At 45.9% G+C, this 26,562-nt stretch overlaps 1 protein-coding gene and 1 long non-coding RNA gene across 5 annotated transcripts; one reads left to right on the top strand and one right to left on the bottom strand.

Annotated features, from left to right (window-relative positions):
- Window positions 1–30: 30 nt before the first annotated feature.
- On the bottom strand, window positions 31–4,317 carry LOC142001114 (uncharacterized). Of its 2 annotated transcripts, XR_012642398.1 has the most exons (4): window positions 4,283–4,317; window positions 3,520–3,650; window positions 2,456–2,590; window positions 52–119 (listed from the first exon to the last, which is right to left on the bottom strand). It is a non-coding gene; the product is annotated as an uncharacterized LOC142001114 (long non-coding RNA). The 2 variants fall into 2 exon arrangements; XR_012642397.1 differs by lacking the exon at window positions 2,456–2,590 and having other exon boundaries at window positions 31–119.
- Window positions 4,318–10,575: 6,258 nt separating this feature from the next.
- On the top strand, window positions 10,576–26,149 carry TSGA13 (testis specific 13). 3 transcript variants are annotated; one of them, XM_074984208.1, is made up of 6 exons: window positions 10,576–10,755; window positions 14,873–14,938; window positions 16,793–16,999; window positions 19,255–19,370; window positions 21,542–21,654; window positions 24,497–26,149. In XM_074984208.1, exons 2-6 carry the CDS (start codon window positions 14,885–14,887, stop codon window positions 24,691–24,693), a joined length of 687 nt encoding a protein of 228 aa, XP_074840309.1. In that variant the 5' UTR covers window positions 10,576–10,755; window positions 14,873–14,884; the 3' UTR covers window positions 24,694–26,149. The 3 variants fall into 3 exon arrangements, with proteins under 3 accessions (XP_074840309.1, XP_074840310.1, XP_074840311.1); XM_074984209.1 differs by lacking the exon at window positions 10,576–10,755 and adding an exon at window positions 10,850–10,958; XM_074984210.1 differs by lacking the exon at window positions 10,576–10,755 and adding an exon at window positions 11,746–11,794.
- The last annotated feature ends 413 nt before the right edge of the window (window positions 26,150–26,562 follow it).

Here is a 26,562-nt window from a genome sequence, read left to right as displayed (position 1 = left end):
TGCAAGATCAGCAATTCTTTCCCTTGCCTCACGCCAACAATCAGGATGTGGTTAAAGCCTCTGTTTCTTAGAATCCCGGGTCCAATTTGTCATCGTGTCCTTCATAATTGTGAAATGTGCTGTATGTTTAAAAGGAAAAGGGTTTATTGGGGATGAGAAATATTAAGCAGCTTGTATCCAGGGGGCAAAGCTGCTAGAATAGAGGTTTTTTTTTAAAGAGGAGTAAAATTGGTTTAAAAGTCTGAAGACGGCTTTAGAGCAAAGCGATCAGGACAAGCTACTTTCATATAGTCATATATTAAGCCTCTTACCCACATAGGATCATTTGTTTGGTATACCACAAGGCACCACTGGGCCTCGGACCTGGCTGGCGTTGCTGGGGCTATGTTTACACTGTAGATAGTCTGTACAAGCTGGCTGGGGCTCTGAGCTGCTTAATTGTTGTGTAGACAGTTTAGCGTGGGCTACTTACCTGCTACACTGTCTTAATAGCTCCACCTTGTCCATGTAGTTAGATAGATAGGTCTCTGAAAACATCCACGCAGTGTGCAGCAGCAGTCAGTTAAGCAGATAGGATGTTAGGAATAAGTAAAAAAGGGATAGAAAATAAGATGAAGAATATCATACTTCCTCTATATAAAACTATGGTACGCCCACATCTTGAGTACTGCGTGCAGATGTGGTCTCCTTACCTCAAAAAAGATATACTGGCATTAGAAAAAGTTCAGAAAAGGGCATCTAAAATGATTAAGGGTTTGGAATGGGTCCCATATGAGGAGAGGCTAGAGAGACTGGGACTTTTCAGTCTAGAAAAGAGGAGACTGAGGGGCGATATGATAGAGGTATATAAAATCATGGATGGTGTGGAGAAAGTGAATACAGAAAAGTTATTTACTAGTTCCCATAACATAAGAACTAGAGGACATCAAATGAAATTAATGGGTAGCAGGTTCAAAAGTAATAAAATAAAGTTTTTCTTCACACAGCGCACAGTCAACCTGTGGAACTCCTTACCAGAGGAGGCTGTGAAGGCCAGCACTCTAACAGAGTTCAAAAAAGAGCTCGATAAATATTTGGAGGTTAGGTCCATAGACAGCTATTAGCAGGGGGTAAGGCTTGGTGCCTAGCCTTTTGTCGAAGGCGGGAGACGGATGGCAGGAGACAAATCGCTTGATCATTGTCTTCGGTTCACCTCCTCTGGGGCACCTGGCATTGGCTACTGTCGGCAGACAGGATACTGGGCTAGATGGACCTTTGGTCTGACCCAGTGTGGCCGTTCTTATGTTCTTATCGATACAGTGGTGGCATAGACATGGTATGACATATAGCAACTATTGCTGGCTTTCAGAACCATCTGTCAGTGTCCCACACTGACAGTTTGATCTGTGCAAGGGCTTCTGGTGAGGACATGCACCACCTATGCAAGCAGCAAAGTGTAGCCAGCACAAGCAATATAAATTAGTACATCAGCTGTATGCCAGAGTCAACTTAATGTTAGGTCAACTTAATTATAGAATCATAGAATCATAGGGCTGGAAGAGACCTCTGGAGGTCACTGGGTGCAGCCCCTGCCCACAGCAGGATCAACCCCAACTAAATCATCCCAGCCAGGGCTTTGTCAAGCTGGGACTTGAAAACCTCTAGGGTTGGAGATTCCACCACCTTTCTAGATAACCTATTCTAGTACTTCACCTCCCTCCTGGTGAAATGCATTTTCCTAATATCCAACCTACACCTCTCCCTCTGTAACTTTAGACCATTGCTCCTTGTTTTGCCATCTGGCCCTACTGAGAATAGCCTTTCTCCATCCTCTTTAGAACACCCTTCAGGAATTTGAAGGCTGCTATCAAACTGCCACTCACTCTTTTTTTCTGCAAACTACATAAGCCCAAATTCCTCAGCCTGTCCTTATAGGTCATGTGCTCAACCCTCCTAATGATTTTGGTTGCCCTCCATTGAATCTGCTCCAGTGTATCCACACCCACATCTATACTGGAGGGCCCAGAACTGGATGCAGTACTCAAGATGTGGCATCACCAGTGCTGAATTTCTCTAGATCTGCTGGAAATGCTCTTCCTAATGCACCCCATTATGCCATTAGCCTTCTTGGGTGCAAGGACACACTCTTGACTCCTATCCAGCCTCTCAACAACTGTAATCCCCAGATCCTTTTCTGCTACACTGCTACTTAGCCAGTCAGTCCCCCCCGCCTGTAGCAATGCTTGGGATTCTTCTTTCCCAAGTGCAGGACTCTGCACTTGTCTCTGTTGAGCCTCAACAGATTTTTTTGGCCCAATCCTCCACTTGTCTGGTCATTCTACTAGTGTAGGGTCGACATGTCCTGTATCTGTGGCTAACAAGGAGAACTTTTATTGAAAGGGAAAGGGAATCAAGCATTGACTTAGGAAGAGAACACAACCACATTCAAAAGCATGCAACCATAAGCCAAGCCAACCTTCGGTGTCCTGGGTAGTGTCAGTTGCCTCAGGTTCCCAGCTTGCGATGGGAAGGTTCAACAAGTGAATGTAACCCTTAACGCTTCACTCCGCTCTCCCGCCACTGCACCCCACTCACAGCTGGCTGTCCTGGGCTAGGAAGAGCCAGAGTTCAGAGGTGCGTTCAGAGAGTTCACCTACCTGTAGAAGTGGAGGTTCATTGGACAATTGCCGCCCTACACGCCAGCAGGCATAACCGATTTTAACTAACTAACTAACTTGGGCCTGCCATGACCCCGGATCTGGACCACTGTCCCACCTCAGGCACAGAGCATCCAGACGCTATTTTAAGTGGCTTCTTGCTCCCTTGAGCTCTCTGCTCTGGACACCGTGTGGGAGGGGGAGGCTTTGCATGCTGCTCCCACCCCCTTGCAAAATATCTCGGCTCCCATTGGCCAGTTTCTGGTTTCTGGCCAATAGGAGCTCAGAGATTCTGCTGGGGGCAGGAGCAGTTTAAGAAGCTTCCTCTGGAGCAAAGTGCTCGGGGGGAAGAGGCAGGAGTTTTGAGCAGTCTGGGGCTGCAGGCGGCAGACGACCTGCCTCAAGGCTGCTGGCCACAAGCTGCCTTGGTAAGTCTCCCAGCCAAAGCCTGCCTCTGGCACCCCAGCCCTTCCTTTCATCCCTCTGCCCCCATCGCCACACATAACTCTAACCTGCTGCCCCCTGCCCCTCCATCCCCTTCCAGACCCCGCACCCCAATACCCTGTCCGAGGTCACATCCCAGACCCCTGCTCCAGGCCACAGCCTACTCCTTCACCCCAACCTCCTCCCAGACCCCAACTCTCTCCTGCACCCCAGTCCCTTATTCTAAGCTCCCTTCTTCACCCAGCCTCCATCCCAGCCCTCGTTCCTCTGAGCCCTTGACTGCTTTCCAAATTCTTGGAGTGGCCCCTCTTAAAAATTTTTGCTGGCCCCTTATTTAGTGAGACCCCCTGTAATCAGCACATGCTAAGCACAGTTCGGCTGCCCTTTACGCACACAATAAGGAATACAATCACATTTCATTGCCAGTGCATACAAATACCTGCGCGATTTGTGACTCCAAAGCAGCCAGGTGTGATCATTTGGCAAAGGCGATCCACCATGCCCCAAGGCAGAGGAGGTGTGTCTATGCAGACGTGGCCGGCTTCTGAAGTCTTTTCCGCGAGTGCCTCACTAGAGGTTAGCGAAAGCTCGTTCAGACAATCCTGCCTACATCAACCTTAGTTCTTCAGCAAGCGCAAGCTCAGAGTCTCTGTGGTTTGTGGGGTTTAAAAGTCAAAAAACGGCCAATAAAATTATTTTGCAAGACCCTAACCAACAGTCCACTTTGCTGCATAAATCCTTAGGGAAGTTAGGTTCTTTCTCCAGTCTCACCAAAGCCTGTATCATTTCCCTCAGGCTCTTCTCGTCCAGATAAGCTGGCTCAGACCCGCACTTCTTATTCCAGATGCCTGACCCTTGGCTCTCATTGCTGACTCCTCCTCTAACCACTAGGCACAATCAATCACATCCTGGTCTCTGACCGTGGTTCGATCCTGCCAGTGGGGGTGGGAAGGGCAAAGGGGGCAGTTGCCCCATGGCCCAGCATTTCAAAGAGCTCCACCAAAGTAGCAGCGGTGGTGGCTGGAGCTCTGGGCCCGTTTGAAGTACCACACCAGCACTGCTCCACTGCACCCTGCAGCTTTTGGGGGGAATGGGCCAATGCGATGGTCCAGGCTGTGCTAAGATCTGACTGTCCTTGTCCCCGCCCCTTCTGCCCTGATCCCCACCTCACTGGGGGGCATGGAGCAGGACCACCCTCCTACCTTGCCACCAGTCCCATGGTTGCTCTCAGCCTGGCTGTCGTGGTTTCACTACTTATGTTCCTGCATTTCACCAAGTCTGAGACATATTATGCAATGAAATGTTTGCTGCTTCCTGTTGTTTTCTCTCACCAGGAGAGGGGAAGTGAACAAAGTCACTGACAGAGTGATGGGTCAGGGAACATATTGCTTTGCACCTTTGCTTACTTGGCCTTGGAGATCATCCCTGCCCCTTTAAATCTTACTCCCTACATGGAAGTGTGTAAGGGACCAAAGTGGAAGAATATTGTTGTGCAGATCTAGAGGTGGAGGTGGAGTCTTCTTATGATGTTGTGGCCCAGGGAGAGCAGCCTAGCTGCCCCGTGCATGTGAACAATGCCTGGTAGGTAACTTAAGCAGCACCTGAGCAGATAATGGGAAATCCAGTGGACTAACTGAATGGACAGTTCTATAATCGTGACTCAGCAAATTAGGGAATCTATGAAAACCATGCTGCTGGGCAGCAAATCGGACTTCTCCGTAGGACCAGGCACTGGTGCTACAGGACTTCCTTCGGGGCCATCTGCAGTTGTTCTGGGGCGCCCGACTACTGAAGGGATGTACGATTAATGCTTCTTGCCCTATAGAGCTGGGAAATTTACTTTGGGGTGCTGAGTGCTAATTGCTTTAAATAAATATTTTTCAACTAGCCTCAGTGTTGGGTCTTCTTTTCAGTTGTGAACCTTGATCCTGTTTCCTGTCCTGCTTGGACATTATAAAGTGATTTATTCTTGGAACTGTAACTCACGCTATTAATAAACATCACTCGAATTTCATTTCATCTGGAGAGCCTACAGCACTTGCTCTTATAGGTCTTGGTAATAATATCAGTTCATGCTGCTGAAGGACTGGGACAATCATGCGTGCAGGCTGGGCAGAAAATACTGGAGCAGGTTTTCCCGTGTCCACTGGAAGTTCATCATAATATTGATAGTCAATTGCTGATGATGACGACCGGATAGTTGCAGTTCTCATGTAAGGCTAGGCATACAGCTCTGCCATCTGAATTTGGATGCCCAGAGTCATCTGCACTGAGGGCAGGAGCCATCTGCGTGATGATTGACAGTGCAGCTCCATGGCACTTCTTACATGCAACCTGGGGATAATTTTGTCAGTCCTCCTCAAACTTGGTCCATGCTGATCTGGTCAGAGGCCACCAGTGAATCATGGAACTGGAATACTAGAATGGAAGGGACCTTGAAAGGTCATCAAGCCTCATCTGCTGCACTCTTAGCAGGACCAAGCACCATCTATATAATCCCTGTTAGATATTTATCCAACCTGTTCTTAAATATCTCCAATGATGGAGATTCTACAACCATGCTAGGCAATTTATTCCAGAAGGTAACCACCCTGACAGGAAATTTTTCCTAATGTCCAACCTAAACCTCCCTGGATGGAATTTAAGCCCACTGCTTCTTGTCTTATCATCAGAGGCCAAGGGGATTTATTTTTCTTCCTTCTCTTTGTAACACCCTTTTAGGTACTTGAAAGCTGCTATCATGTCTCCCCTCAGTCATCTCTTTTCCAAACTAAACAAATCCAGTTCTTTTAATCTTCTCTCATAGGTCATATTTTCTAGATCTGTAATCATTTTAGTTGCTGTTCTCTGGACTCTCCACAATTTTGCCACATCTTTCCTAAAATGCTGTGCCCGGTATGGGACACAATACTCCACCATAGGCCTAATCAGCACAGAGCAGAGGGTCAGCATGACTTCTTGTGTCTTGCTCACCACACTCAAGAGAGTCCTGTTCTGAGCCATTCGCCTCAGTTCTTTGGGTTTGATGCCAGCCACCTGAAGACCCCTCTTCAGATTATCTTTGATGCACTTATATAGAAGACTCTAGCTTAAGCTCCCCAACAAGACCTGTTTTTGGAGACAGTGGTCTGCCATTCTGATGTGTAACAGACCCAGGCCAGCTGGCTGCTGCATGCTAACAGAAAGCTCTAGGTGAACAGTTTCCTCTTCCCAGAGTGACCAGGGCTGAGCCTAGTGCAGCACAATCAAGCAGGCACTTGGGGCCATTTGAGAGCTTGCCAGAAGCAGCAGGGCTAACCAGTGCACCCACAGCCCATTAAGGCCTGCTGTGGGGGGGTGTAAAAGGTCTCCCTGCAGGGAGGGCAGGAACTCCATGTCTGAGAGTGAGGAGGTGCCCTGGCTGAGACCTGAAGACTGCGAGCAAGGCAGAGTGCTGTGAAGGAAAAGGACAGACTTGCTCAGGCGCCAGAGGAAAGGTACGAGGAGGGAGCATTTGGGGAAGTAGCCCAGGGAAGAAACCGCCAGATTGGGAGTAGAGGAAACCCCGTCTGTTGCTGCTGCCGCAGGGTCCCTTGGCTAGAACACAGAGTAGTGGGTGGGCCCGGGGTTCCCCCCACTCTCCCCACACCACTGCAGGGTCTCCTCCCTAAGAGGGGAGATTAGGACTACAGAGGGGTTTTCATCCCAGACTGTGGAACAGCCTATGATGAGAAAGGCCCAGTAGGCTGTGATTGTGGCCTCTAGTGTGGATGGTCACAGCAAGCCTCCGAGGCAAACGCTATTGGCCAGAAGTGCCCCTCGGGGCATGGCCAGAGCTTCGTCATGTATGGTATATCTGGTCCACCTAAGTTGTGTTCACAGTAACAGTTCCTCTGTGCTGGCTGGGTTTGCTTGGTCAAAGCCCATGACATTACTCACTCCATCCTGCTGGTGAATGCTCATGGCTGAGCAGAGGCAGCAGCATGTGAAATTGCTCCAGCTGTTTAATGTGACATCTAGAAAGGGTCCGTGTCTCAGATGCATGCAGGAGAGATGTTAGAAACACTGCATCATAGGGCTTCAGTTTGGCAGGGAAACGGATGTTGTATTGGATAAGAGCATTCATTTGATGTTGGCCAACGGCCTGGCTGACTTTTCTAATTCTGGAGGAAATTTCTTTACTGAGGGAACCTTCGTTCCAGACGGTACTGCCCTGAGACTTGAGACGATCCATATTTTTTCATTATGAGCCTTGGACAAGGATGATGGTCACTGAGGCACTGGAAGGAAGTGCTGGTTGGAAAAAGGCCTTTGTCTTCCCGAGACTGATGGTGGTGCCAAGAAAAAAACACCTGAGCTGTCGAGGAGCAGTCATCTGCAAAAAACGCCTCAAGGAGAAGTCTCACCGGCATCTTGGTCTTACCATTGAGTCTCTGAAGATCAAAGAAGAAGCCATTGAGTCAGTAGTGGATGTACATCTCCTTATCCAAGTCCCTTGTCACATGGCTGAGAACATGAGCAAAGAACAAGTTCGACAGCTCTGGAGCAAATTCGCAGCCTTGCTTCACTCCGTTCGAGATTTCAAATGCATCAGTAAAATCATTATTGGCGAGTGCTTGCATTGTCATGTGGTCATGGATCAGAGAGATGATTTGTATGAACTCCTTAGTCAGCCCAGCTGATGTAGATGGGTCCATAGACTTCCTTGACCGTATCAAACGCATTGATCAAAACCCTTGCATACAGGTCCATGTTCTGCTCTAAATATTTTTCTGGACCTGCCTTATGACAAAGCTCGCAGCATTACAAGCATTTTCACCATATTCTGGCTTTTCTCTTCCCCACCTCACTCCTTGCTTTAGTTCCCAGCTTGTGCCCAGAAACTACAGTAACCACTGTGATGTGGGCAGCTGACAACACAGGGGCTGTTCTAGCTAAGGTCCTATGAGCCCCTTCTTCTTACATCATGTTCCAGGTTGCAATGCCAATCATTCAAATTTAGCCATACCCCAAAGTGGTCAGCTATGTCCCAGTTGTGCTTCCATCCCCTCCAATGTCGTATGATATGTATTTTTGTGTTGTGTGCAGTGAACACATTTCATCCAATAATCATTGTTCTGTTGATTTGGGGTCTCAAGGCCTGGGACAAACTTTCCTTGTCCCAGGCAGCCCTGACACTGATTTTATAGTGATCTGAGAATTTTTCCCAAGGTAGAAGTATTCTTTGAAGGCTGTTTAAGTCCCTTTGATACTTCAAGAGGCCACTACCCAGGAATGAATTTGTATTACTGCTGAATGTCTTTTGTATGCTCAGGTGTGTTCCCTAGGTTATTATGAGTCAGAAAGACTTGTTTGATGACTACACAAAGTGCAATTTCTTGGTCTAGGGAACTTCCTTTTAGCCTAGGGGCTGTATTTTTGGCCAGGCTATGTACAAACATTGCTTCTCCACCCTGACTGTAGAAACATAAAGAAAATAGGCTGGATATTAGGAAAAATTATTTCACTAGGAGGGTTGTGAAGCACTTTAATGGGTTGTCTATGTAGGTGATGGAAACTCCATCCTTAGATGGTTTTAAGGTCAGGCTTGACAAAGAGCTGTCTGGAATGATTTCATTTGGGTTGGCCCTGGAACCAGGTTTTTCTGTCACTGACATATGGTCTCCAACCCCCCCCCCGCACACCTAGATCAGGTGTCTATGGTTTTATGTGGGTCCTTGCATATGCCACAACAATGGCCTTGGTATATTTTCAGGGGGCCGGAGTGCCCCAAAAGTGTACTCTAAACTGGGTGATACATTCAGTGTGTCATTCACTTTTATACTCAGGTACAAACAAGTTATGTTTACATTACGTATCCCAGGAACAATTGTCAACAGATTCTCGACAGAACGCATTTCTAGTGTGGACTCTCGCTAATTTTGTTGACAGAAGGCCTCGTCTGTTGACAGAATTCTGTAGCGTAGACCCAGATTTAAGTACCACAGATCTTTAAGTTGGCTCCCCTTCATACAAAAGAGAGACAAGCTGCCATCATGGTTTTTTTTCCCTCCTTCTGGAGGCATCCTTAGTTGTCATCTACTCTTCCTCTTTGTCCGAAACAACCTGAATTTGTTAAACCTTCCACACTCTTGGGCACAATATAAGAACCTAGATAAGATGAGAAATTTTTTTGTCTCTTGTAGTCACACATTCTTCAGTACCACCTATGAACCCTAACCTGGGTCCTACTGTGCTAGAAACTGGACAAAACACACATAAGACAGTCCTTCAATGACTATTAGCTGGGATGATCAAGGTTGGAACCCCATGGTCTGGTTGTCCCTAAATCTGTCACAGCCAGGAGCTAGGACTATATGAGACTATATGAGAAGGGGTGGATCACTCAATAATTGCTCTGTTTTCTTCACTCCCTCTGAAACGTGGCAATGGCCACTGTCAGAAGACAGGATAGTGGGCTGGAGGTACTACTAGTCTGGCCCAGTTATCTAAGTACTCCCAGACCATAACCAGTATCTACTCCTTCTCCCCATGAAACCAAAAAAGCAGTCATGTAGCACTTTAAAGACTAACAAAATAATTTATTAGGTGATGAGCTTTCGTGGGACAGGCCCACTTCTTCAGCCCACAGCCATACCAGAATAGACTCAATATATAAAGCACAGAGGTCCAAAAATTGTTATCAGGGTTGACAAATCAGGAAAATTGTTATCAAGGTTGGCAAATCAGCAGAGCAGAGGGACGGCAGGAGGGGGGTGTGGGGTGGGGAAGTTAAGAGCTGAAGAGGTGGGTCTCTCCCATGAAAGCTCACCTAATAAACTATTTTGCTAGTCTTTAAAGTGCTACTTGACTGCTTTTTGTTTTGATAAAATAAAGCGTGTAAAAGAGTCCTTATAATGGGCCACGTAATTGCTGTCCTGGTTCAAACCACGTGTTAATGTGTCGAATTTGAATATAAATGACAGTTCCGATCATCCTCTCTGTAAACGATTGTTAAAATTTCCTTTCAGTAAAACACAGACTTTCAGGGCATTAACAGAATGGCCCACTCCACTCAAGTGCTGGCCGACAGGTTTGTGAGTTAGGAGTGTTTTGATGTCGGTTTTGTGTCCATTCAGTCTTTGTCAAACAGCGTTTGCAGTCCGTCCTATATACATGGTGTGTGGGCATTGTTGGCACATGATGGCATGGAAATATGACGATATAATAATCCGAAGCTTCCTAACATCACAAGCCTTGTCCGCAATTTCTATAGGTTAGCATTATTTTGAACAGCAGGGAGCCAAGGTGCAGAGGATTAATACGTTGGAGTCTTTATGTCACGTGACTGGGTAAGGCTGGGGGAGTGAGTACAAGAGGGCAAGCAGGGCCGTGTTGAACTGGCAAACAAATGGACAGGGAGCAGCTGGGGAGGAGGCTGCCCGGGGTCAATTGCGACCAGCTGGTTCTGCTCAGGACAGCCGTTAAAAACCCTTTGCCCAGTGGGAGGAGAAGGTGGTTGAGGAGAGCATAAGAGGCGAGTGGATAGAAGCGAGGGGAGCGTTTCCAGGAACAGCAGAGGAGTTCTCAGCAGCGAGGGGCTAGAGCCCCTCTCCAGGGGGCCCTGAGATTTGAAGTGTGGCTGGAAAGAACTGATCACACAGGGGGAGCCGATCCAAGAAGGGGAACGTGCTGCTGCTGCCACTACCTGGAGGAGGTATGGGGCGGTGGGGGTGGAGATTGTCCGGAGAAGTGGCCCCAGGAGAAGAGCTGCGGTATCCAGGGCAAGGGGAGCCCTTCCCCACCAGTAACAGCCACACAGGGGCCCTGGGCCAGAACCTGGAACAAGTGGAACAAGAGCTGTGGCATCCTGGCTGCAGGGCCTGTGGACTGAACAGAGGCCTGGAGCCCAGGAAGGAGGTTAGCCTTATCACAGTCAGAATCTGGCAAAATTTTAATCTGAATCAGTTTTCCACACTGATGCATCAAAAGCTGGTGGAGATAGCAATGCATGAAGCCCAGGGCCAGACTGGGACTTAAGCAAGCGGATCTTGGCCTGGGAGCCAGTATGAAATAAACCGGTCGCAACTATCCCTGTATTCTGAGGTAACGTTATAGGCATTTCACCCAGTGCTGGTGCTAGGTGGGCTCAGCGGGAGCAAGCTTGGCTGCCAACTGCCCTCTGCAGGTGGGGTTTGCCCAACCGTCACTCCCAACTGCCACAGAGCCTTCTAGGCTCAACACTCTGTCTCGGAGTCAACGAGAGAGATTCAAAACAACCCTGGACTCTGAGGTCTCTCTGCCTTGTGTAATAATATGGTGCCCCTGAATGAGGCCTCAGAGACAAGGATCAAACCTGGGACAGCTGGATGTAAAAGACTCTTTTTCCCATCTGCTCAAAGCCAGAATCTAATTCATAAATGTCAGTGTGCTTCAACTACTATTGGGCATCAGAGAGCCACCGGTGCTGTGTGTTACACCTTCCTTATGTTAAAAACCGGTTAGCTGCCTTGGAGGTTCTCAGGTCAGTTGCCTCATGGTACATGTCCACATCTCTCCAGCACAATGGTAAATATCAGCAACACAACAGGTACCGTTCAGCTTTGTTAGTGGCTTGCCCAGCCCAAAGGGCAAATATGAAATATTTTCTTCTCCTCAGAGGCTGGTTGCGGATGGTATGAGGAAGCTTTTACTGCTGCTACCTGTGCCTCTCTCTATTCCATGGACAAATATAGGACTTCAGAGCTGGCTCTCTGGTACTTTTTGGTTGTGTCAGTTTCTGTTTTAAAGATACAGGGGTATGGGAAATTTTTTTAAAAAAAAGCAGCACCGTTAGTTAAATGTGTCAAGAAAAATGAATAAATCCAAGTAAGTGTAATTAATTCTGACCTCCTATAACCCTGTTAACTTAAAAGGGGTCTAAACTGAAGACAAAACTGGGCCCTCCACCGACATTTTTATGCCCCACCCCTCTTTCCCTTGGTCTCCCACAAATTTTCTCTCTCTCTCTCTCTTTCTCTCTCTGAGCTCCGTGCCTTTCATGATCCAAATAGCTTTTCACCAAGGCTGTGGCCACACTACCCCTCCCTTTTGGAGGGGACATGTTAATGAGGCCGTTCAGAAGATGCTAATGAGGCACTGACATGAATATGCAGCACCTCATTAGCATAATAGTGGCCGCATGCCATTCTAAAGTGCTGTTTTCGGAATGCATTCTGCCCTTGTAGACGGAGACCTTTCGAAAGGACCCCCTGACTTCGAAAGCCCCTTCTTCCTAATTTCCCCTCTCAACTCTTTTCCCATGAGCTTCTGTTTCTCCCTTGGGATCTTAGAGCTTGTTCTGTGCTCCCCGTTTGTTCCTCTGTTGCTATTTCAAACTGCCATGGAATGAACCCAACAGTCCAGCTGTTTCTTTTTAAAGAGGCAACACCTGAAATATACTCTTGTTCATGCCCAGCCAGTGTTGTCTGACCAGGAGGTGAGAAAGAACACACTACCTATCGTTAGGCAGAGGTGTAGGGCCCCTCCTGCCTTGGCAGCTGTAAATTACATGAACTGCCAGCAGCTGGATTCACCCTGAGGGACAGTAGTGGGTGGCTTGGCTGTCCTCCCTCAGGGTTGAGCTTTTGTTTGGGTCTTGCTGGCTCATCTGAGGCAGTGCCTGGAACCGAGATGCTCTTGGCTGTCACACTAGTCTGGGTCATCTCTTTTTTTCGTGTCGCTAGTCTACTATTTATGAGAAAGTCACAGCTACTTTCCACCAGGGAATCTTCCTCCCTGTCTCCTGTGTTCACACTGGCAGAGTCTGGCCCATCTGTACATGCTTTAAACTTGTTTGAAGCCATACCATGGGCTGGCTGGCTGAAGAAGGCTGAAGGCTGTTAGAAGAGCCTGTTGTCCCTTGGTTGGACTTAGAGCACCTATGATGAGAACCTAATGTGGTTAAAATTCAGTTGTTTTCGCCATTGCACACTGTACTGGCCCCTGCAGCAACGGTACAGAGATACTGTAAACCCTGATTTAAAAAAGGCCTATTAGGATAACGAGTGTTCACATCCCTTGCCTCTAATCTGCAACAGGTTTAGCCATAAACATTTTCAAAATGGACAAGTCCCCAGCAATGAGGTCTGGGACTGAAGCATCATGCCCTGCCCTTCCTCAAAGTCAGCTGTAATTTGGTTAGATCTTTTTAGTATATGGAGAATTGTAGCACTGTGGGAAATAAAAGAAGTGTAATAAAAAACAAGTAGACTGGCTAGCTCAAGGGATTTGTGATGGGTTACAGAATGGTTCACTTACAACAGCTGATCCATTTAAGTCAATGGATGCTTATAATTGACTTCAGGAGGCACAGAATCTAGCCCAGGCATGTCAAGAGTGGCACGCAAGCCAATCTTCATTGACACACGAGGTGGGAGCTCAGCCAAGTCCCTCCTCCCCCCATGCAGCCGGGAGGTTGCTTAGAGCCAGGCCATCTGCGGATTGACAAAAGACAAGCTAATGTTACCAACCATCACCCCAATGGTAAAGCGCTGCATCTTAATTTATTAATTAAGCTGTTGTAATTAGGACTATTCGTGACTTTAAAAAGTATCATCAGCACCGTACATAGAGGTCAGAAGGTCAAATTTCAGCAGTCTGCCTCAGAAAGGTTGCTGACCCTGATCTAGCCCGTAGATCACAAGTTTACATCCAGCATAGGTCAAGAGCACTGATTCCCAACCCTTTCGAGGCAGGGACCCATTCTGACAATTCAAGAAGACTTGGTGACCCAAGGGTGGATGGGGGGCAAAAATTATGTACTGCAAAAGTCTATTAAGTGGCTTGCCTGGGGTGGATACAAATATCAAAGATGGAGAAGCTGGCTTTGTAACGTGTAATTCTTCTCCATTGATAGCGATAGCCGCTGGATGTGGCAGTGTTAAGGAGCTGCAAATGGCTTCTTTGAGACTCATGTGCAGCTCCGAGCTGCTGGTAACCCTTAACAAATCTAATCGCAACTCACGTTTGGGTCCAGACCCATAGGTTGCAAATCCCTGGTCAATTAATTTATTTATAACAATTGCTTAATCATTTATTTAAACGTCTAATTATTTATGAACCATACATAATCTATTTATAAAGGAAACCATAACATACAGCGTAACCAAAGTCTTTCTTAAACAAGTGAAAAAATATATTTACCATTGGCGGCAATTTAAGTAGACATGTTTACATGGCTAGCCTGGTCTACTGAATGCTGTAGCCACAAAGCTTACAAGTGAAAACAAAAAGCAGTCAAGTAGCACTTTAAAGACTAGCAAAATACTTTATTAGGTGAGCTTTCGTGGGACAGATCCACTTCTTCAGACCATAGCCAGACCAGAACAGACTCAATATTTAAGACACAGAGAACCAAAAACTTACTGCTTACTGTTTTTGGTTCTCTGTGTCTTAAATATTGAGTCTGTTCTGGTCTGGCTATGGTCTGAAGAAGTGGGTCTGTCCCATGAAAGCTCACTTAATAAACTATTTTGCTAGTCTTTAAAGTGCTACTTGACTGCTTTTTGTTTTGATAGTGTATAGACTAGCACGGCTTACTCTCTGTTACTAGCTTACAAGTGAGTGTATGTTACAGATCTCCTTCTGTGCCTGAGTCATTGCAAAGAGCAGGTACAAAGTGTTGACTCTATAGCTCGAACAGAAGCAGCTCAGATGTTCTGTGGTGGAAGCCCTAGTTCAGTTCCATGTCTGTTGGCTAAGATGAAGGCTGTCAAAGTAGAACTGCTTTACCTGCTGGGAAGAGGGCTTTTGGGATCCAGACAATAAATGATATTATTTCATTTCATATCTAGAGTTAGAAGAACATGAGCAAGTTTTCTCTACAATATGAGAAGGAGTACTGTCAACATCCCCACCTGGTAAGTGAATCAACACTACTTTTCTGCTGGAACATTACAGTCCAAGCGCTATAAGCCTATGGCTGAGAGTCCTGTCTCCCTGGGTAAGTGCTGACAGCACAAATATCATCAACACTGTTGATGCTAAGTGCCCTCTTTGTTGTCAGTTTTAGCATAGGCTCCGAGGGCTATATTTTCATGAGGGCTTATTTCATTGCTACTTCAGAGGCTTTCCTTTAGTTGTGCAGCAGAATTCAGGTGTTGCCACTCCCCATGGTATTCTCAGATGGACGTAAGACATCTTTGTCCATGGTCATCAATCACGTCCTTTCACCAGTACTATATTTAGACAACTAGAAATAAGACATGAGGGGCAGGAGATACCTGATATCCAAGATGACTGACAGGACCATGCTCTGTAGCACTGAAGTCAGTGTTATTTTCTAGTCCACAGAAGAAATAAAAAAAAAAGAAATGAAGATGCCTTCCAAAGTAAGATCTCCTGCACATGAACTGGTGCCTGTGATACAATGGGCACTCTTGGAAGAGGGCAGTTTCATGAACTTCTTCATGCTAGAACAAAAGATCAGGGAATCCTGGCAGAACTCCGGGGTGAATCACTGTGCCAAAGATGGAAAGCATCTTGTAGCTTCTTGCAGCAAATATAGCTGTGTAGGTCAAGCATGATATATTCACAGACAACATGACACAATTGAACGTTAACTTTATCTCACAGTCAACCTGACAAAAATGGATGTTACCTTTATAGTCTCACATATGGTATTGCACGTCCTGCTCTGCTCCCCTGGTTCAGATTCTGTGTGATCTGTGTCCCCTTCTATTAATTGTTTCACCAGTCGATATGACAGTTACTGGTCTCAGCTGAGGGAGTTTCTTCCTTAGCTAAGTGGTCTCTGCTGTATCATAGAATCCTAGGACTGGACGAGACCTCCAGAGGCCATATAGTCCAGTTCCCTACACTCGAGGCAGAAGTAAATACCTAGACTGTCCCTGACAGGTGTTTGTCTCACCTTGTCTTAAAAATCTCCAATTACTGTGTTTCCGCAACCTCTGTTGGCAGTTTGTTCCAGTACTGTTGTGCTGTAGTACTGAGATTCTGAGGTTCAAACCCCATTGATCCCGACATTGATGGGGTTGTATTTTGGGTCAATCCACATAAGGCCAGGGTGACCAGACATCAAATGTGAAAAATTGGGACAGGGGAGTGGGTAACAGACACCTATATAAGACACAGCCCCAAATAACACGACTATCCCTATAAAATGAGGACATGTGGTTTTCATAAAGAGGCAGCTGGTGGCTTTCTCAGGTGTAGGTCTGTATTGTGATGTGTTCATTCTGTCCAGACGTGTGTCTCCTAGAGATGAAAGGGGCCTTGACAGCTCATGAAGTCCATACCCCTGTCAACTCAAGAGGACCAAACACCATCCCTGACAGATTTTTTTTTCATCAATGCACCTCAGACTTGGCTTCCTCAATGACTGGGCTCACAACCCTGGGTTTAACAGGCCGATGCTCAACCCACTAAGGTAGCCCTCCCCCTGCGAGGAGGTCATCAAGTCCCATCCCCTGCCCTCACAGCAGGCCTGCTCACCATCTCTCACAGATTTTTTTTTTCATTTTTAAATCTAACCTGCCCTAGAACCTTGAAAAACTCCCTCAAGCATTGAGCTCACAAACCCCAGTTTACAAGGCCAATGCTCTATCCCCTTAGCTATCCCTCCCTTATATAACCTGGGGTAGTCCAATACATGTTTTCTGAAATACAGTTTTCATTGCTTTTAACAAGAGTTCTATCCTGAGATACATGGAGATTGTACTTCTAATAAAGAAGCCCCTTTTGCACCTTTACAGGAGAAATACTTTCTGCCACTGACTGATGCTAAATTTCAAGACTATCTCAATGGGCGCAAGAGATACCTTCAACTTATGAGCAGATCTTCAGAGCTCAATCAAGACAAGACAACACTGATTGTGACTAATAATCCTCTTCCTGACCTGAATTCCAATCACAGAAAAGACACTCCTATGAAGTTTTTTTGCAAAGAGCACTTAGGAAAGGTAAAACATTTCACTGCTGATTTTTAAACAGGGAAAGGATGGTGTTACCCACACAAATTTCTTTATCCCTTCCACACTTTACCCAACTCCTAGGGCCCAAGGCATGACCCTGTTAATTTAAACTTCCAACCTTACCCAGTTCCTAGGGTGCAACTAGCTGTGGGTATGCAGGATCTGTGCCACTGAAAAGCCTTACACAGTAATACTCTTACTCTTTATTTATTGACAATTACCAAGCAAGCAGAATACATGCTAAGCACTCAGTGTCATGCTCACCAATCCTGGTAAAGACAGGCAGACTTCCCCTGTTGGCCAGACAAGGTTGGTCTTTCTGGATGTTGGCTGCCACACATCACGGTCATGCAGAGGCAGCTCCAGTCTTCAGACGTGTCTTGGAGATGAGTTCTGCTTCCAGATCTTTTCCCCTCTTCTTCTTCTTCCTGTCTTTTTCCCTCCTTCTGGCCCTTGTAATGGTTAGACTTAGAGGTCTAGGGTTACAGCTTTGTATGATGAGGGCAGAGGATGGGTAGTCAGGGCTCTTGGGATCTACTTTTTGGTAAGAATAGTGCTTTCGAAAGAAGGGTTTCTTTCTGAAGGAAGCCCGGCTACACGGCTGTTTGTGAATCAAAACCAGCCCCTTTCAGAATCGAGATCCTGAAGGAATATGCAAATGAGGTGTGATATATTTAAATCCATGCCTCGTTTGCATTTTCAAACAGCTCTAGTTACATGCCCCTTCCAAAAAGGAAGGGTAGTGTAGCTGCAACCTGTGGGTTATATTTATAATACAGAAACATCTAAAATATTATATTAATATTAAAACTGAGTGGATGCACTTTTTTCTCTTGCATGGTATCTATGTTTGTTCTTATTTACTGTTGATAAATACTGGCGTGACTAGGTTTATGTTCATGTAGATGTCCTGCCTATTCATTTGATACAGTCTTCCAATCAGGGAGCAGAAACAACACCATGTGATCTACGTGAGTAGTTCAACACTAGGACAGCAAATAGCCTATACGACCAGTTGTGGAGATTCACATGTTTACATTCAATGTTCATTGACAGCAAATGAGTAAAACCAGTGGTTTGGTTGGAGAACGATTCGGCCCAGATCCTCAAAGACAGGTGCGCTAACTTCCTTTGGTTAGAAGGGACGTAGATGCCAGTAGAAGTTAAAATACCTAGATACCTTTGAGGACTGGGCCTGAGAGTATTGTGAAAGGCATCACGAAGGAGCCAAGAATTATTATCTGAACTTGTGGGGTGCATCTACACTTGCATTCCTCTTTCGAAAGAGGTATGCAAATAAGATACATTGAAAATGCAAGTGAGGTATACATTTGTGTATTTGAGGCCTCATTTGCATATTCTAATTTCAAAAGAGCTTCTTTCAAAAGAAGAAAGCCAGTGTAGATGCTATTCTTTCAAAAGGAAACCCATCTTCGAAATAATCCTTCTTCCCTTTATTTAATGGGAAGAAGGATTCTTTCCAAGAGGGGGTTTACTTTTGAAAGAGCAGCGTCTACACTGGCTTTCTTCTTCTGAAAGAAGCTCTTTTGAAATTAGAATATGCAAATAAGGTGCCAAATATGCAATTTTATACACCATTTGCATTTTTGATGTACCTCATTTGCATACTTCTTTCAAAAGAGGAATGCAAGTGTAGATGCACCTGTGGTGTTGGACTGCAATGTGGACAAGGAGTTAGAAGGAAATATCTTCAATTTTGTCATGAATCTCACAATAATGGCATTTTTCTTAAAGCCCCCCAGCTCTTTGATTTGTCCAATTACATAAAAATCTCATCTTTCATATTTCAAAACATAAGTGTCAAGCCCTCAGGGATGCAAATGAAAGCCTTAGAAACATGTAACAAATTTCTCCCAAAAGCTCAAACTAGAAGACAGATTAAAGAGAACTCAACATTTATTTATTTTTAAATTTCATGGGTTTAACTCAATCCCATGATTTTTGGCAGCCTGACTCGTTATTTTAGAGGCTGACATTAGCAATACACTATTTCTTCACAACAAATTAGCCCTCTTTTGTTCTTCACCTCTGAGCATTCAATATATTTGCTTGTACATTTTCTGAGAGACTCTTGCATACCACACCTCTCTTCCCAGGCTCATGACCTACTTAAATTCTCCTCGCTGACTGCACGGCATTTGCCTTTCCTCAACTGACCAAAATTGACTCCCTTTGCAACCTCCATTTAGCCAGATGTGGTTTCTTTTCCATTTCCCACAAAGGGGATCGATTCAAAGAGTCAACTTCACTTACCCCTGCTGAAGACGCAACAGAACCAGCTGACTGGACCAGGCACCCAAGTTGCTGCAGGAAAGGTTGGGAAATCACAGCAGTTCAGGTGAAGTCAAAGCCCCGTTTCTTTGCTTGCTGGTCTTTGTCAGTCGAGTGACATGGTGTCACATTTTGGGGTGCAATCCAGATCAGTCAGAGGTGTGTGTTTGAATGCTCGCCACCAGCATGCAAGAATGTACTAAGTGTCCGTGTGAGGGTTTTGCTTATCAACTACTTTTGGTCTGCTATGGCTGCTTATCCTTCATTCAGGACCTCCCATAGAAGTATGAGATACCAATTTCCTGTGTCTTCTTTGGTGAAAGAAAACTTAGGGTTCACTACCCCTTGCTTTATAGTCCAGAAACCTTTGAAAACCGTCTCTCTCAAAGTTCATGAGATCCAGCTTCAAGGAGCAGGAAGGCTTCACGGAGGTGGAGTCTCCATCTTCCAATGAAAACTGAGTCATTATGCCCACCCCTCAACCCTGTTAGCTTGATGGCTTTATTTATCTTTTATGTAAATGTGCCTTCACTGTGTCAGCAAGGTGATCAAGATAATTAGATGGGCAAATGGACAACTCTTTATGATCAAGACTTGCTGACTTTCCAACCTTCTTGTGCTCTTTGATGTTTCTGCTTTCCACTTGTGTAAATTGTAATTCCATTGTCACTGGGCATGTAACTTCATTTATTATTCAAGACCTAGGTAGTCTTGTTTCTACTTTGCTCAAATACAAACTTTAAGGCATAATATCAGAGGACACATGTAGCACTTATCCCTCACTGATATTCTTGATCGGTGTGATGATCGTTTTCAAAGGATATATCACAAGGCACAGATTATATAAATACCATTGCTGTAGTGTTTAGGGTAAGAATACAGAGTTGCTTAGGGTCAAGCATAGATCTTGTTGGATTGAACAGTTAAAATATTTTGTTTCAGTGACTCACTGATTAAAAGCAAGTCTAGTACAGGTAGCAAGTCTATGAACTGCTGTGGGATAGAGAGGAAACATATTTTGAAGATTAAATTTGTGTTAAATTTAGTCATCAGCAAAAATTATTTGCATGAATCAAGTTGGCCAATGAGAATAATTCTGCACATATGTTTTGGTCCTGTTGACACAGTTTGTCATTACTTCCAGGCTCTGCATTCTTACATCATTGGCTACGTCTACACGTGAAGACTACTTCGAAGTAGCCTATTTCAATGTGGAGACATCGAAATAGGCTATTTCGATGAATAACGTCTACACATCCTCCAGGGCTGGCAACGTCGATGTTCAACATCGACGTTGCACAGCACCACATCGAAATAGGCGCAGCGAGGGAACGTCTACACGCCACAGTAGCACACATCGAAATAAAGGTGCCAGGCACAGCTGCAGACAGGGTCACAGGGCGGACTCAACAGCAAGCCGCTCCCTTAAAGGGCCCCTCCCAGACACACTTGCACTAAACAGCACAAGATACACAGAGCCGAAAACAAGTTGCAGACCCTGTGCATGCAGCATGAATCCTCCGCTGCAGCAGCAGCAGCCAGAAGCCCTGGGCTAAGGGCTGCTGCACACGGTGACCATAGAGCCCTGCATGGGCTGGAGAGACAGCGTCTCTCAACCCCCCAGCTGATGGCCGCCATGGAGGACCCCACAATTTCGATGTTGCGGGACGCGCGACGACTACACGGTCCCTACTTCGATGTTGAACGTCGAAGTAGGGCGCTATTCCCATCCCCTCATGGGGTTAGCGGCTTCGACGTCTCGCCGCCTAACGTCGATGTTAACATCGAAATAGCGCCCAACACGTGTAGCCGTGACGGGCGCTATTTTGAAGTTCGTGCCGCTACTTCGAAGTAGCGTGCACGTGTAGACACAGCTATTGGGACCTCTTATCATCAGTACTTCACACCCTGGGCTAGCATAGTATTATTTTCTACAGAACATTTTCTGGTATTTACAATTTTGTTGGTACCCTGTCCACCCAACAAATGGGACGTCCAGAGGTTTTCTACTAAGGACCTTCAGGTCCACAGGCACTTAAGCTAACGGAGTATCATCATCTGCCAGCAGTAGTAGGCTGTTACCCCTTAATGCATTACACACTAGAGAGGAATGTCACATTGGGTTATTCTTCATAATAGAGTTTACTGGGCCATGGAATGTTTTTTGTTGTCTACAGAGTTCTTTGAGGTTAAATTGACACAGCTCTGCTGAGTAAGCTTTTCCATTCCAAAGAGCAGGTTTTCCACAGACAACGATTTCAAGACTGAAGGATGGTTTTCCAAAATCTATGCAGAGAGGCGCTTGCTAAGGCGATACCCCCATCTCCACTTTCAAGTTTTCCCTAGACTAAGTAAGAAGTTACCATTTCCTAAGGGGTGGGAGCAACAGTAATGTGTCGGGGAGGGAGGCACATCTGGTCATTTGGCTCCCCAGAGTTGCTGGTTGGCTTTATGTTCACATGGACAATAATTTGATCTGGATTAAGATGGAAAATCCTTGGGAAACAGCACCATGTGAAGGTTGGAGGAGTGGCAACTGGCCTGGGAGGGAAAGCAGCATTTTCAGGAGGAACTGACCATATCCACTTGACGTTTGCAAACAAAGTGATCTTACTGTGATATGCTGAACTACTTCTTGTATGGCCAAAGAGAGAGGCAGCGAGAAAGAGCCTGTGTAACATGCTTATTAGGGGGTTGGCATATGCACAGGCATTGTTACCAGTGTTCCCTGTAAGTTGAGTGCTCGGATGGCCACCTCAGAGAAATTCAGGTACCATTTCAAGACCTCACTCACTGACAGTGATGGGAAACAGAGTGATCTGATCCCAGACCACTCCACTCCCCTGGCTTCCAACCACTGGCATTGGGAAGTGGAGTGATGCAGCTGGGAACTGGCTGGAGTGGATCTGTCTGGGGCCGGGTCGCTTTGCTTCCCACTGCCTCTGGTGGTGGCAGGGTGGGCCTGTCCCCTGTGCTGGTGCCAGGCCCCATGATAAGCCCTTGGGATGCATTGCCGGGGACAGGGGTGGAATGGAGGCAGGAAGAGGTGGGAGGGGTGGCAGACTTAGGGAAGGAGGTGGAGTGTGGGCGGGGCTGTTATGCTTTAAACAAAGCACAAGATCTTTTATGGGGAAAAGGCAGTGCACCACACTTATTGAGAATATAACAGTAGCATATGCTTTTCAGTCACACCCACATACACACACCATGCACACAGTCCCGCCAAATGATGTTATAGTTACCAATCCAGACTCTGGATCAATCTAGTGGCCAGCTAGACTGGTCAAAGAGGGAGAGCAGGGTCTTGTCGGTCGCGATCCAATGCTCTCCTGAGTTGGTGGCAAGACAAACCCAAAGTCCCATGGCAAAGCGCCCTGCTTTTAGAATCCTTTCCTCCGTTGAGGTTTGCTGTGTCAGTCTGTGACTGGTGTGTTATCTTTTGATACCAATCGTTCTCAAAACATCTCCGAAAGGCTCATCCTGTAATCAATTGTCCTTAGGGGTGCCTGCTCCATGCTTTAGAGTTGTCAATCTGCCCATCCAATCACTTCTTGACCGGGGGCACGCACTGATGGTCTTTCTCTGACACTGTTAAGTCTGTCTCCACCCATGCTTCGCCCCTTCCACCTTGGCCATCAGGCTCTGGGCATAACCTTCACACCTTTATCTCAACACAGACATATCACTTTCACACGTAAACAATTCTTACAAGGACTCGCAGAGTAAAGGGCATTGTAAATCAAACAATTAAGGCTTCAGCCTTCAACATCACCCTGTAATCTTATTAACATAGACATAATACCAAAACTCTGTCTCTTACTTACTTACTAAATTCACTAAACTCTAAAACAGGAGACATATATTCAATTAAAGAACTTAATCAATAAAATCAATAAATGTTACATGTGCTAATATGTTACCTTACATTGCTACCTTGTTAAGCTTAAAATTCAAAGTTTTAAAGAGAATAAAACTTTCAACTCCAACAGGGCGGGGCAGGGGTAACGCAGAGGCAGACCAGAGGGATGTCCTGGCCCCGCACCTCCCTAGAGACCTGCTGAGCGCAGCCCACTAGGGGGCCGGGTAGGGGGTGGCACTGGCTACCAAAGCGAGCGCTACTGCATATCCATCACGCAGCTGCCTCAGGCACCATGAAGGTTGAGGCAGTTTGGTCCCTCAGATGTTGTTGTGGTGGCCTACACAGCCGTGCATTTTGTAGGATCCTAAGGAGAGAGGAAGGCTGATGTTTGGCTCAGGTACTAGTCAGAGAGATGGAAGACCTGAGTTTAGGTCCTGAACAAATTACTTAGTCGCCTTGTGCCTCAGATTCCCATAGGCTGTGAGGATAGGAACACTGAAGAGTGAGGGGCATCTCATAGTCTTTTAACGAGGGATCTAAAAGAGGTGGAATAGTACAAAAAGGCACCTTAATGCTCATTGGTAGCATGGGCACATTGCCAATGAGGAATGCTATGCTCTTGCTAAGTCCACATTCGCTCTGTGTCACTCAACCTTGCTGAGTTCACCTCACCCACTCTGCATCTGTTTCTTTTCAGTCAGGCTGTATCTCCACTACCCCTGAAAATTCACTCACTCAGGGTCGATTTTCTGGGGTTTGATTTTGCATGTCTGGTCAGGACATGCAAAATCAACTTATCAGGGGTTGGCATTGACCCCTGCCTGTACTCCTCACGAGATGCAAAGAGTAAGGGAGGCCAACAGAAGAAACTTTCCTGTTGATCTTCCTCAGTGAGGACGGCCAGGTAAGTTGATTTCAGATAAGTTGATTCTAGCTACACTGTTGCTGTAGTTAGAACTGTGTATCTGAAATCAACTTAGTTTCCTAGTGTAGACTTGGCCGGAGGAAAGAAACACCTTTGTTCCCACCATCCTCCCCACACATCACAGTGGAAGTAGATGTCTGATTAGAACTTTGCCAGGCTAATTTAAATGCACGTTTCCAAGCAAAGTATTATGGCTTGGTAGTATATTTAAGCAACTTTGGTTAAGCTGTGCGCAGCAAGCTCTTGACTCCCGGTGTAGTCTACTGCCTTAGATGTTTATTTGAGGGGAGGGAGAGAGGCATGAAAAAGCTACATGCCTCTGAATAACTTGGAGAAGAGGGGAGCAAATTTGCATAGCAGCTTTTCCTGGGCTCTGTCTCCCTCTGAAACAAACTCTGTTTTGTTGTAGAGCCGAAGGATGTGCAATCCCTTTCAAGAAAGGGCAGCAAGCCCGCAAGAGAAGTAAGCTGCCAATGGGAACCGTTAACTCTGTCCTGCCTGTTTGAAGCGAAACCCATTGTCACTGTCCCTGGGAAACACAACTTCAAACATGGGAAAGTCTCACAGTGGGTCATAAACAACTCTTCTGTTGATGGTACCAAATAAAGCCAACCATTGATTCACTGCTTCTTGCATGAATGCAGCTAACCAGGAAGTCAAGGATGCTACAGTCCAAGAAGGTCAGCTGGCAGGTGGAAGTCAACTTTTAACAGAGGTTGCATGGTTTGGTGTTTACTCATGAGAATGACACTGCCGTGAAAGTATTTAGGGGAACAAGTAATTGGGCTATGAACACTGCCTTAGAAGGAGGCCCTGTTTGTGCCACCTTTACTGTGATGGTAGCAGTCGGTCATTGGGGATTATATTGATTTTGTTTTCAGCCAAGTGAACTCCATTGTGAAGGGATGCAGTCACAGAAGACCCCTTGGGATGTTCTTTGATGTGCTGATCATGCCACTGACCCCCACATTCTTGCTCTCTAGGGCTCCCCACTACCCTGTCCTGCTGAGCCAGATCCTCTTGTCTCCCTGACCCAAGGCACAGAGTTGGAGCTATCAACCCCCCTGCAGAGCAATGCAGACGCTGCTTAAGCACAGTTCCAGGCAGGAAATCAACCTCCAGAAGGGATCAAAATCTCAAATAAATCCGTCCCTCTCTGTGCAAAAGATTTGCAGAGGGGTTGGGTCTTATTAGGTAAGCTCCCTTTATCAATGAAAGGGAGATGTGCACAGGGGTAGTCCTCCCCCGGTAATAACAATTTACAGTGGCCTTGATCATAAACAAATTAGTTTTTGCTAAATAAAATGGTAGGATTTAAGTGATTATAATAAAAACAGGGAAATCAAAGTGAGTTACCAAATGAAACAAAAGAGAAAATGCATAACTAATTCTGTTCTTGTGAGTTCTTACCCTAAACAGCTGTCTTTGTATCAGGTGAAAGCTTTAAGTCAGGAATGATCTGACCCTGACTTGATTATCCAGTAAGCTGTAAAGTACTTTCTTTTTTCTCATTAGGGTGTGATAGGCAATTTCCAAGGCAGACTAAAGACAAAAGATGGAGGAACACCAGGGCTCTTTTCCCACTGTTGCAGCAATTCCATTGTTCTCTTTGTTTAAAAGTATTCTCCAAGATGGAGACTGTCACATGAGTGAAATCATCTGTCCTTGCCCTTTTTAGGCAATCAGCCATTGCCTACTCACTGGTCTGAATGTGACGGAAAATTTCTTCAGAAGTGGGTTGTCACCCATTAAAGGCTCTTTGACTACATCTACACTTACTGGAGAAGATTGACTGCTCCGGGTTGATTTTCCAGGATGCCAATCCGCACACGAGTGAAACGGTGCATTCCAGGGTCAACATCAACCCCAGAACTCCTCCAGAGCTGCATGGTAGTAAGAAAAGGTCAATGGGAGGAGCGTTCCCATTGATGTGCTTCCACGAAGACAGGCACAGGAGTCAATGGCTGCAAAGTCGATTTTTGGTACGCAATTGGCATACCAAAAATCACATAGAAAGCCAATGACCTTCAAGATTAGTCTAGATGCAGCCTTTGCTGGCTAAGTACTGCTATCCCCTGACAAGTCACGCTCTCACAATAGGGCAGCCACACCCCCTGTTGAGGTCTTCACAGAGTTAGACATTTGGAACACAAATATTTAGGCAATACTTTTAACTCGAACTACAAAAATCACACATGCACAAAAGTAGGATTGACAGATCCAGCAGATTAGTCCATTGAAATCAGTAGATCGCAAGACATGTTTTGTTCAAAGCATCTCTGAGTTATGCATATTTATATTCATAACACATTCTCCATAAAGAGCAGAGAAGGAAGCATCTGTCACAACATTGCTTTAGGTTAGAAGGAGGCCTTGTCAATGCCATCTTTAGTGTTATTGTTAACAGTCCGCCGTTGGGATTATATTGACTTCTTTAGCCAACTGAGTTCCCATAACTAGCAGGATTCCCAATAG

This window comes from Carettochelys insculpta, chromosome 1, assembly GCF_033958435.1.
Source record: "Carettochelys insculpta isolate YL-2023 chromosome 1, ASM3395843v1, whole genome shotgun sequence".
NCBI classification, from domain to species: domain Eukaryota; kingdom Metazoa; phylum Chordata; order Testudines; family Carettochelyidae; genus Carettochelys; species Carettochelys insculpta.
Note: the sequence above shows the minus strand (reverse complement) of the source record. Positions and strands in the feature narration are given on the sequence as shown.